The 12,070-nt window shown below is 43.1% G+C and overlaps 1 protein-coding gene across 4 annotated transcripts in view; it reads right to left on the reverse strand.

The window, feature by feature from the left end:
- MID1 (midline 1) overlaps positions 1–11,867 on the reverse strand; it is a gene marked incomplete at both ends in the record, with an annotated part of 110,423 nt that extends 98,556 nt beyond the window's left edge. For 3 of the 4 annotated variants that reach the window (XM_081080921.1, XM_081080920.1, XM_081080919.1), the window contains one exon: positions 11,208–11,867. In XM_081080921.1, the coding sequence (XP_080937047.1) occupies positions 11,208–11,867 (660 nt within the window). The remainder of the gene's footprint in view (positions 1–11,207) is intronic. The other variant, XM_081080922.1, reaches the window with a different exon arrangement.
- Positions 11,868–12,070: the final 203 nt, after the last annotated feature.

Below are 12,070 nucleotides of genomic sequence, written 5' to 3' on the forward strand. Positions count from 1 at the left end.
TTGACTGCTTTTTAATTTCAATTAGAAAAACAATTATGTACATAAGGACACAATGTCTTAGAATTTTGTGACTTTTTGTACAACATATAAATGCGTTTATTAATAATTGTAGTTACCTCCCCCTCCTTCATTTCCGGTATATATATATATATATATATATATATATATATATATATATATTATACCTATATTGCCCAAAAGCAGTCATTTTGACTGCTTGGGAAATTTTAAATAATCAAATGACTCTTATTATTGAATTGAGTAAATTTCTTATATGACCAGTTCGGCTCTGTATTGAAATAACAGTTTTCATTTTTTTTTCGATTACCGTCACATAACATACAAGTACATGATAAATTGTCGATACTTGATAAGTTGCAGTTGCTCAATAAGCTAAACTAGCACTTGTTATTAGAATCTTTATGCAGTGATACTTGTTCTAATAAGTTGTTTATTTTATTTCTTTTGCGCCCTAAATTCATGAAAGAAATGACGAATAGAAGTGAGTTATTGGAAAAGCTAAGGAACATAAGTGAAGAGTGCTCCGATATTATTCTTTCACGATGCAGTCATTTTGACTGCTTTTGGGCAATATAGGCATATACTAAATTTCAGTCTTTCTAGTGTTAAAACTATCTCATGGAGTGTGTTCCACGGACCTCTCTCATAGCCCGTTTTTCTTGTCACAAGTTCTAATTACGTCTAGACCATGGAAGCAATGACTTATCATTGTTATTCATGTCTGCATTCCCCGAGTTCACCCAGGGCTGATCTCATTAGCTACACACAAATATTCCTTGTGGCCGTGGTCGGCAAACCGTGGCTCGCGAGCCACATGCGGCTCTTTGCCCCCTTGAGTGTGGCTCTTCCACAAAATACCACGTGCGGGTGCGCACGTAAAATGCGATTGAAACTTTGTGGCCCATGCACAGAAGTCGGTATTTTGTGGAAGAGCCACACTGAAGGGGCCAAAGAGCCGCAGGTGGCTCTCGAGTCGTGGTTTGCCGACCACAGCCTTGGGGGAATAAATAAGGGTTCTTTCCACTTTTTTGTTAAGGAGGGTTGGATAAGGCAGATGGGGGGAAATTGTTGATGTATAAAGGCACAAAGGGGATAGAAGCTTTCATGCTTTCCATATCGTTTCGGTAATAAGAACCTAGTCTATCCCAATGTGAATAAAAACCATTATTTTCCTGATTTCTCCCGCAATAATTAGTAAAGGAGATAGAAGGGAGGAGACAGATGATAATACTGCTGTTCTATGTATTCTGTCCCAATGCACAGAAAAGAGCATGGAGATCAAATCACCCCAGGCCACTACAAAGGGGTGGGGGGGCGCTGGACACCTGCTCCCTCTGCAAGCTCCTTCAGAGCTCTCCTCCTCCCCTAGAAGACAGCTGCCAACACACAGCCCAAGGCCAGCTTGGTCCATTCTCCACTCCTACACCAAAGGCGATCTACATCCCAAAAGAAAGCTGACCATCTGAGCTTGTGATTGGGCCAGCCTGCCTGTGCATATGTCACCTCTATTTGTCACCTCTGTCTGTGCCTGAATGTGACAGTCATGGCATAAACCCAAACGCCAGCTTCTCTCTCCTCTATCAACACCCGTGGCATTGATTCCATCCCATAAACCAAGAACATGAAAGGCTAGCTCATCCTCCAGGAACTTCAAAATGGTGCTTGTTTGTAAAACCATTTCTTTAGTCCACCACTCAGTGCTTCTTAAAAGTCCATTTTACTACTTAGCTTGGTAAGAAAGAAGGGCGAATCAAAGTTCCCACCCAATTATAATTCCCCTGAGGGTTGTTCAAAGTTTCCCATGTCAGTCAGAAACACCAATTGACCACATGACCAGTGAGTATTTTATGATACTGTCAGGATTTTCATGATTGGATCATACAAATTAAGTCTTTATTATAACAGTAAATGCCCGAATATAATAATACCCTGTGTTCATGGAACACTTACTATGTGCCAATCACCATGCTAGACACTTTACAAGCATTTTCCTTTTTGATGAGAAATATAAAATGTCTTTTCCTCTGTCAGCTTAAAATCTATCCTAATGGGCGTTGAAATACCTTAAGTATTATAGCCAAAAGTCAAAAACATAAATTGAATAAGTTTGAATTGGATTTTGTAAATGCAGTTTTTGTCCGATTTTTCCAGAATGGTTCTGTCGCATACTGAAATAAATCAAATCTTTAGCCACATTCACTTTCTCAGGCCACTCATCTCCTCTTTATTATTTACCTAGCCAGTGTCAAAAAATGTACCATTCTTTCCAAGGATAACCTCATTTATGGTTTGTCGATGACATAGGATAAAAGAAACTTTTGAATATCTCAGCCTTAAAAAAGAAAATATTTAATGTAATCTCAGCAAGTTGTACTCGCTTTACCTTTGTAACTGGTCAAGATAGTGTGTCCTTTCAAAACTTTTCAACTTAAGTTCAAATACCACGCACAGATACTCCTCACTCGTGTTTACTCACTTTATATATTTAAATGAAATTTAATAGCTATGTGTATGTTAAGACATTCGGGGGGAAAATACCCTAGGAAGGAAAGTAGTGAGCACATTTAAGCTGCAATTACGATTCATTTGTTTTCCTTAGCTCCTGGCAGCATGAGATCTCTACACTGGCTCAACTATAGAAAACATCAGCATGGGGATGTAAGACATTTCTTTCTTTCTTTCTTTCTTTCTTTCTTTCTTTCTTTCTTTCTTTCTTTCTTTCTCTCTTTCTTTCTCTCTCTCTCTCTCTCTTTCTCTCCTTCCTTCCTTCCTTCCTTCCTTCCTTCCTTCCTTCCTTCCTTCCTTCCTTCTTTTTCTGTCTTTTTTGATAGTTCTGGAAGCATAATCCTATAGCCACGATGGTGGCCTAGAGCCAAGCCGGGTGTGTGTTTAAAATCACCTGAAATCACTGGATTTAGTCTCAAAACCTCAAAAGAAGCATCAGAAATGACTGGATGGCTCAAAAGGCAATGGTGTCCGAGCTGGCACGATTGGCTGCAATAGGAAGTAGCCAAAGAGACACAGAACAAACCGGGCAGCAGAGGAACTGTGTTCTAGTCCCCGTTCCAATCATCTCACTATTGATTTGGCGAACTCCTTTTTACCATGCAGCCTCAATGTCCTCATCTGCACAGCAGGGATGAAACACCATGAGCTCCAAGGTTGTTTCTGGCTCGAAATGTTGCTTAGGTTTGTAGCAGGCGTTCGAAGGGTGGAACAGCGTCCTCCTCATAGTGAATCAAAAAGCCAGAAAAAACAGCACGCTCCGTCGCCAGTGTGTCGCTGCCCTAGGGAAGCAGGGGCAGAACTGCATGTATGCCTGGGGCCAACCAGCAATGACACCTCCTATTTCTTCTTCGTCTTCATGGGCAAGACATTGAGTCGCACACCCTTGCATGTTTCTGCTGACAGTGGGGTGGGTGTTGACCTATGATACTATTTCACTTTGCCAATTAAAAAAGAGAACACACAATCTAGAGTAGCGTGAATGTCTTTTCCCATCCTACTTCTTCTGTGTGCGCAGTAATCCTAATCTTTCTTATATCTTCATCTGACCTTCAGAATATACTGATAGACATTATCCTCTCTCAAAAACAGAGTTATTTCAGTGCCACCCCATTAGAGAAGAGGGCAAATGACCCAAACCCTTAACCTGGCATTCAAAGACTTGCAAAATCGTCTCCTAACATGACTCTTCTAACGTTCTCTCTCCGGGCCCCTCCATCAGCACCCTGTGCTCTAGCCAGCATTGTCTAGAATCCCTAAACAGTCTTGCAGATTCCTGCCAACAGGTCTCTGCTGGCCTCACTCCTAAAGAATGCCTCACTCTCCTTTGATGCATAATCCACCGATCTGTCATGGCAGCTAAACCCCACCGCCCTGAAGCAAGGTTTCTTGTCTACTCAAAACCAGAATCATCTTTCCTTCCTCTGAACCCCGAAACACTCCTAACCCATCAATTCTGCATGTCCGTCAACAAGTGTTTATTCCTTGTTGTGCCTCTGTCCTTTGCCAGGCGCTTTGGAAACAAAACTACAAAACACGTGAAAGCAACAACACGAACGCTTATCTCACACTCAAATAATACAAGCAGCGGTTAAAAAAGTAATTGGCAGGTAGTCTCCCTCCAAAGTCCACATCTTCACCATCACACTGTACTCCCTGGTTGCTGACATATATGGTAATGTTCGAACGCATACTGCAGGCTTCCTCTGTGACAGGCCCAATGCTGAGGGTTCACATGAAATATTTTATTTTGTTCTCCCAAGTTTCTATGCAAGTAAGTACGTTATTGGCCGTGTTTTACAGATGAGTATAACGCAACACAGGAACTGTAAGCGACATGCCCGAGAATTACATTTGTTTCCACATCCACATGACTAAAAGGTACCTTCTCTACTTGTCTGTGCATTTTTCCAGAACCCTCTGAGCTTATAAAAAATGATTCCAATAATAATAAATCATCAGACAATAATACATTCCTCTCCTCTGGTGAAGGAGGGGAGAGAGAGGGCTCACGAGAAGGGAAAAGACAGGTGAGAAGGAGAGAGGAAGGATGTGGTCTTGAGCTTCCTGTAAAAAACATATCCCTGGAGATGTTTTCTTTTACTCTGTATATCATAAATAATTTTGTACAAAAGTAAGAAACTTAAAATATAGGTTTAACATATATTACAAATATTTGGAAACAATATTTTCTTTCCTTTTTAAAAATATATTTTTATTGTTTTCAGAGAGGAAGGGAGAGGGAGAGATAGAAACATCAATCATAAGAATAATCAATCGGCTGCCTCCTGTACGCCCCCTACTGGGGATCAAGCCCGCAACCTGGGCATGTGCCCTGACCTGGAATCAAACCCTGACCTCCTTCATAGGTTAATGCCCAACCATCTGGCCGGGCTGGAAACAATATTTTCATCACACGGGAACTTTAAAAAACATATAGTGCAGATGAAAGAATTGTTCCTGTGAAATGAGCACAAGCGGAACCGCATTGTGAAGGGGCCAGTTAGAATTGGTGAGACCCCATATAAAGCAAACACTTCAGGAGACCTATGACGAAGTGATTTACACATTCCAATGGCATTATGTGGCAAAACAAACTAAGGTATACCTATCTATATTTTAGATTAATATCTAGCCTGGAATTATTGCGAACTAGTTTGAAAAAAATATATAGGATTACATGAAGGGATGTAATATGTGATAAAAGTGAAAAAGAATGACTAATGCCAGAGAATGTATAGATAGCTAGTAATTTGACACTGTTTTTTAATAAAAGGCTTGGGAATGGTAGGTGTAATGGTCCCTTTTCTGGGAAGCCTTCTCCATCTGTCAGGTCTGGAGTTGGTGTCCTTGCTTAGGGTATGGTGCGCCTATCTCCACCACCAACAGGGAAAATATTTACCTACTGCAATTCTGTACTAGATGATAAGCTCCATGAAGGAGGGGAACTGTGTCTGCTTCTATTGCCTTCATTTATTAAGCATACTAGAGGCCCGGTGCATGGATTCGTGCACCAGTGGGGTCCCTCGGCCTGGCCTATGGAGACTGGGCTGAAACTGGCTCTCCGACATCCCCCAAGGAGTCCCGGATTGCGAGATCTCTCCTGCAGGCCCAGCCCCCAGGACCTGGATGCCCACCAGCTCCCTCCTCTTTCCTCTCTGGGTCTGGGGTGTGGGTGAAGCAGATTTGGGGCCAACAGTGCCCCAGCAGCAACCTAACCCACAGATGATTCCACAAGGAATCGGGTTCCCTCCTCTACTGGTCAGAGTGTCTGCCCCCTGGTGGTCATTGCGTGTCATAGCTACCGGGCAAATGGTGGAACAGTCAGACAGTCACTTAGGCATATATATATATTTTCATGATCTCAAAACAACCTATATGCCAGATATGGTTGTTGGGAGGATAAATGAAACAATAGGTGTAATGGGACTACTAAGTGTCCATCATATATCAGCATGAAACAAATGTGAATTCTACAATTATTTGAGATAGCTTTATCCAAATTCACACCATTAAACTTAAGCCAACAAAATGCAACACAGACCAAAATAATGGTTCACATCCAATTGGATAAAATATAATGTCTGGCTCAGTCTTATTTAGAAATTATCTTGCAGATGCTTTGTCAAATATCTGAATGAATATCTGCAATGTCATTATGAATTTAATTTCAACTTCCATGTAGGGCTAACAGTTGATGATTAATGAAGCAGCTGACAAATATTTATTGAGAATTATCTACAAGACCCTGTGTTCAGTCTTAGGTGAGTGATGAGAGTGTGAGCCAAAGGTCTCTGCTTCACCTGAGGTGGTTAAATCCTTGAAAGAGACATAACATGTGTTCACTTGACTAGATAACTGGGTGCGCACTGGAGTGACTGTTATAGGTTAAATTGTGGCTCCCCCGAAATTCACTTGCTGAAGTCCTAACCCCTAATATTTCAGAATGGGACCTTATTTGGGAATAGGTTCATTGCAGATATACTTAGATATTAGGAGGTCATACCAGAGTAGAGTAGGCCCTTAATCCAATATGACTGGTGTCCTTATGAAAAGGGGAAGTTTAGACACAAAGACAAGCACACAGGGAGAATGCCAGGTGATGAGACACAGGGAGACGACAGCCACCTACAACCGATGGAGAAAAGTCTGGAACACATCCCTCCTTACAGTCCTCAGAAGGAATCAACCCTGCTGACACCTTGATTTTCGGACTTCTGGCCTACAGAACTGCGAGACAATACATTTCTGTCATCTAGGCCACCTAGTTTGTGGTCCTTGTTATTGCAGCCCTGGCTAATTAATGCACCGATAAACACTAAATTCTTCTCACAGACGAGAATTCCTCAGCCTAGGCACTATTGATATTTGGAGCCAGATAATTCTATGTGGTGGAGATCCGACCTGCACGATGTAAGAGGTAGCAGCATCCCTGGCTTCCGGCCACTCCCTGCACCACGCACACACCTTTCACTGGAACCTGCACTATACCTGCTGCTATTTTCAAAGAAGCAATGAGTTATAGCGTTCTGAGGAAAACTCCAAGAAAATGTCTAGCTCGGTATCCACCTATAAATTTCCCAATTGCAAACAAAGCACAAGACTTTCCAAAGTATAGAAACTTCCAATCTGTAAAGGAAACCCAAGCGGGAAATCCCAAGTCTTCACCTCCAGGTGAGAAGAGCTACACAGGAAAGCTGAGCTTTCACTGGAACCTCTGTCAACCGATGAGGACATTCCAATGGGACGATCCATTGAAGCAAGCATTGTTCAAACACGCTCCCGCAGCCAACTTTTCGAGTCAGAATAGCAAGGCCATCGTTTGGAACTTCAGCGTCATCGACCTTGAAGTGGGGCTATGCTGAAATTGAAGGGCAAGGAAAGGTCAACCTTTCTCCGTTTGTGTATTTTTATAGGTGTAACCGGAGAAAAGAAACAAGGGCTCCAACGCTGTCTGTTGGAACAGGAGAAAAAGAATGGCTGCACTGTCATTCCTTAAAATCTCTGGAATGCACTCTATTAAATTCTCTTACATGTTATGCGGTTCACAAACCAAACTTCTAACCCAAGTTTGCGGGACTGACAGCCTTCTCAAAATGCAATGAAAATGACGGGGAAAGGTCCACCTTATGAGATGCTCCATTTCAGGGGCTTTTTCATTTGGCAGGGAGACTTTCCTCTTCTTAATCTTAGAATACAGCTCAGGAAATGCTGGGTTAACTTTCTCTTTGCTTCAATACTTTATGCAGCGGTTCTCAACCTGTGGGACACGACCCCTTTGGCGATCGAACGACCCTTTCACAGGGGTCACCTAAGACCATCCTGCAGATCAGATATTTACATGCCGATTCATAACAGTGGCAACATGACAGTGATGAAGTAGCAACGAAAATAATTTTCTGGTTGGGTCACAACATGAGGAACTGTATTTAAAGGGCCAGAAGGTTGAGAACCACTGACTTTATGAGTGCTTTCCAGTGCGCAGTCTCTGAAGGCATTGGATTACTGACATGATGCTATTTCAGATGATGTGAAAGATTTTATTTGCATGAATTCTACATGCTGGAATCTTTTATGTGTTTTTTTCTTTTACGCCTAGAAAAAAATTGTAAAAACGTATGCCAATTCCGTATATAAATGCATCTATACTGAGACCTGACAGGAGTAAAAAGTCCCCAAAAATTTAGTGCTGTTACAAGAAATGATCATTCTTCACAATCATAGCAGAATTCCCCTCTTCAAATAATGGACTTTTATTAACAGAAGGACAAAAACCATTTCCAACAGGGGACACCTAAGTCCTTATATATCTGAAATCAGTAAAGCCGACCTATCATCTTATCAATGAAAGCATCCTCTTAATTTCTCTATACTTTCTCTTTGTTTTTAAATCCTCACCAGAGGACTTTTTTAAATTAATTTTTTAGAGAGAGAGGAAGGAAGAGGAGGGAAACATCAATGTGAGAGAAATATCGATCTGTTTCCCCCCAGACACACCCCGACTTTGTGGATGGAACCCGAAACCTAGGTATGTGAACTCACCAGGAACCAAACCTATAACCTTTTGGCATATGGGATGATGCTCCAACCAACTGAGCCACCCGGCCAGGGCTTTCTCCACACTATATTTGTGCCTTCGCATCATCATAAACCCATTTCTGTATGAGATGCTAAAGTCTCAGAAAACAACACTTATGGATGCATTTACTATTCTAGACCAAAGTAATAATGAACAAAAATACACTTCCTTGGTTTTGGTCTTTTTTTGGATGCTGTTACTTTCAATAATAAAGATTTTTTTAAAATCAATGTTTATATTGTACTGAGGTTTTTAAAAAGCAAGGAAGTACTTATGTTCATAAATACATGATAACTAAAATACCATAGACACCCAAATGCCATATATGCTTAGGATTCTTCTATTCTAACATAAGTGGCATGTTTTAGAACAGACATGCTATGCTAGCATGTTATTTGTTTAAATGCTTATAAGCTTATTTTGTGAAATGGCTGTAAATAAATGCTCATAAGTATATTTTGTTGAGCAGCTGTAACTATGTGTTGGTGCACTGGGTGCTGTTTATATGCATATATTTCTGTAATTAGAAGGTAATATATACTACATCGTTAATTCTCAGGCCCTCCGGGTGACAGTATCAACAACCGTTAACCCACCAGCTTGATTAGACGAGTGTGTGGGGCTCATAATTGAAGAGTTTCATTTTCATCACATAAAGGGATAGAGCATGACAGTATCACCTCATAAATTTGAAGATGTCATATACGTAATCAATAACTCCTCTGTGACAGCTTACAAGAGGAAAACCTGACTTCCAGGTTAAAATATCAAATCTGGAGTTGTTGTCCTAACCGGTTCGGCTCAGTGGAGAGAGCGTCAGCCTGTGGACTCAAGGGTCCCAGGTTTGATTCCAGTCAAGGGCATGTACCTTGGTTGCGGGCACATCCCCAGTCGGGAGTGTGCAGGAGGCAGCTGATCGATGTTTCTAACTATCCCTCTCCTTTCCTCTCTGTAAAAAATCAATAAAATATTTTTAAAAATCTGGAGTTGTCCACTAGCGAACATCATCATGGCATTTTAACAAATGATCATTAAAAGGCAGTGTTGATCCAACCCAAGGGACATTTTTTTATCATCCTAAACATTTTGTCCCCACTCAAATAGGGGGTTGGGGGAGATCATCTTGGTTTCTCAAATCTGACAGCCATATCCATTTCTGAAGAATTTGCTTTAGAGGCACAATTCACACATGCACCGCCTTTGCTGTTATTAACCTTTGTCATGTTTCTGGCTGCTGCCCTGCACCGCACTAGAAACCCAGTCATATCTGTCTTCCCTTGTCTGGATCACTCAATCCGTGGGCTTAACTTCCCCTCCATGTTTAAAGATGGATTTGCACCGGTCGTCATTGGACACTTAAAGTGAGGCACGCTGCCCACGTGATGCTATCGCTCCCCAAGTGACATTTGGCGTGCGATTCATTTCAGCATATCAGCTTCCCTCATCATCACAAGAAATAACCACACCAAATCACAGATGTGGCCTGTTCATGCTAGCGTCACAAAATAAACTGTGAGGTCCCGGGCAGTGCAAGCATCCACGGGCGCTGAGAAGTGATAGGAACCATTTGGGAAAGGTGGCGATGTGCTCTGAGGGGTAAAGCTCTTAGGATCACATGATTCATTTTTTGTTTGCTCAACAGAGCGGTGTGTGTTTTTCCCGAGAGGAAGGACTTCAATATATATTTACTTAAAGCTCTTAATTGATGCTTCCTTTCCTTTTAATTGACGTCTTGTGAACTCAAATTAGCTGGTGAGCACAGTATCTCACTATCCGAGCACACTCTCTCGGCTGAGGTTGCAATAATTAGACCCACCCGTCGTCTGAAGTTGAATAGACATCTGGAGACCTGCCTTCTTTCCTCCCTGGTGCATTCTCTCCATATTTAGAGAGAGATTTTTTTAATCTGACGTATAGTCCTATTAATTATCATTCCCCGAGCTGCAGTTAAGTTAATAATTTCATGTTCAAAGTGAAGTTCAAACAGACTTGCCTGTAACCTCCCCGAATAAAAAGCCTGCACGAAAAGGAATTCTTTCGTGAAACCCGAGATGGTCAGAGCGCTCTGTTCCCCAATAAGCTGGCTAGCATTTCCCCGGGGAACAGAAGGTCACATGTCCCCTCAAATCCCACCTTTGCTGCAGGCACTCCTCCTCCCAGTCTTTTGTCTGTGTGGTAACTAGATCCAGGTACAATGCGAGTGAAATTAGTTTTCCCTGATGAGTGAGGAAAAGAAATGCCCCCAAAGTGCCCGAAGCCAGATTTTATCTGCCATTCCTTCTTGATCTCGCTCAAATCTTTCTCTGGCTCCCTCTCCCTCCGTCTCTCTGTCTGTCTGTCTCTCTCAACTGCAAGGATTGAAAATGATCCAGATTTTTCGAATCCGCCCTCACCTTGACAACGCTAACATGACAAGCAGCAGTCACCTTTTACAAGATGCCCTGATCGTGTAACATGGAGGCTGCCAAAAAAGCATGCGAAAACATGATCACAGAGGTGAAGAGAAAGCCGTCACCTGCCACGGAGCTCGCAGTGAACACACTTTTTATTTCTAGAACATTTGCTGGCAGAAAGGGGTTGGCTTAAGGCGGGTCGGACTAACCTTCAATTTGTCATAGCGCTCACTCAAAGCTGCCACCTGATGATCTCGGTGCCGCCCAACCAGTTTACACAAGGCACAGATTAACTGGTCATCGGTCACACAGTACATATTCACCTTCTCATCCTCGTGCTCCAGGCACATCAGCCCCCGGATGTGCGAGTCCGGAATTGGCTCAATCAGACGGTGGCCTGTGAAGGGCTTCTTGTTTGGGTGAGTGGCTTTCAGGCACTCATCACAGTAGGACACCTCGCAAGTGACACAGGTCTTCACGGCATCCTGGGCAGGCTCCTGGTCACAGAACTGACAGAGGACCTTCTCGGCGGAGGTCATGGCGTTGGCGTCGAAGGCCCGCTCCCGGCGGGTCTCGCTGGGGGAGTTGGGCCCGCTCACCGAGGCTTTCTGGAACCTGTCGATGATGTTCTGCAGGGTGACGTTCCGCTTCAGCCCGTCTAGACCTCGCTGGCTGAGCGTGATGACATGCCGGCAGGTGGGGCACTGGAAGGCGGTGATGGACTCCACGGACTCGTTGGTGGCGCAGTGGGACACCAGGATCCGGTGGGCGCAGTTGAAGCAGAGGCTGTGGGCGCAGGGCAGCAGGAGGGGGTCCTCGAAGAGCTCCAGACAGATAGGGCAGGTCAGCTCCGACTCCAGTGTTTCCATCTTCAGGCGAAGCTCTCCGGGGTCATCAGCAAATTCCACGGAAGCTGATCAGCTCTCTGCAAACAGAACGGAAGGTCTGATTAGGCGCGAGGGGTCAGCCCTGGCGGGGGACTGTCAGCTTTGAATGCACCTCAATCGCAATTCCAAACAGTTCATGGACGGGTAAAGCTGTGTACATTCTAAATAACTCTTTCTGTTCACTG

Source organism: Myotis nattereri, assembly GCF_964212035.1.
Source record: "Myotis nattereri genome assembly, chromosome: X".
In the NCBI taxonomy this organism is placed as follows: domain Eukaryota; kingdom Metazoa; phylum Chordata; class Mammalia; order Chiroptera; family Vespertilionidae; genus Myotis; species Myotis nattereri.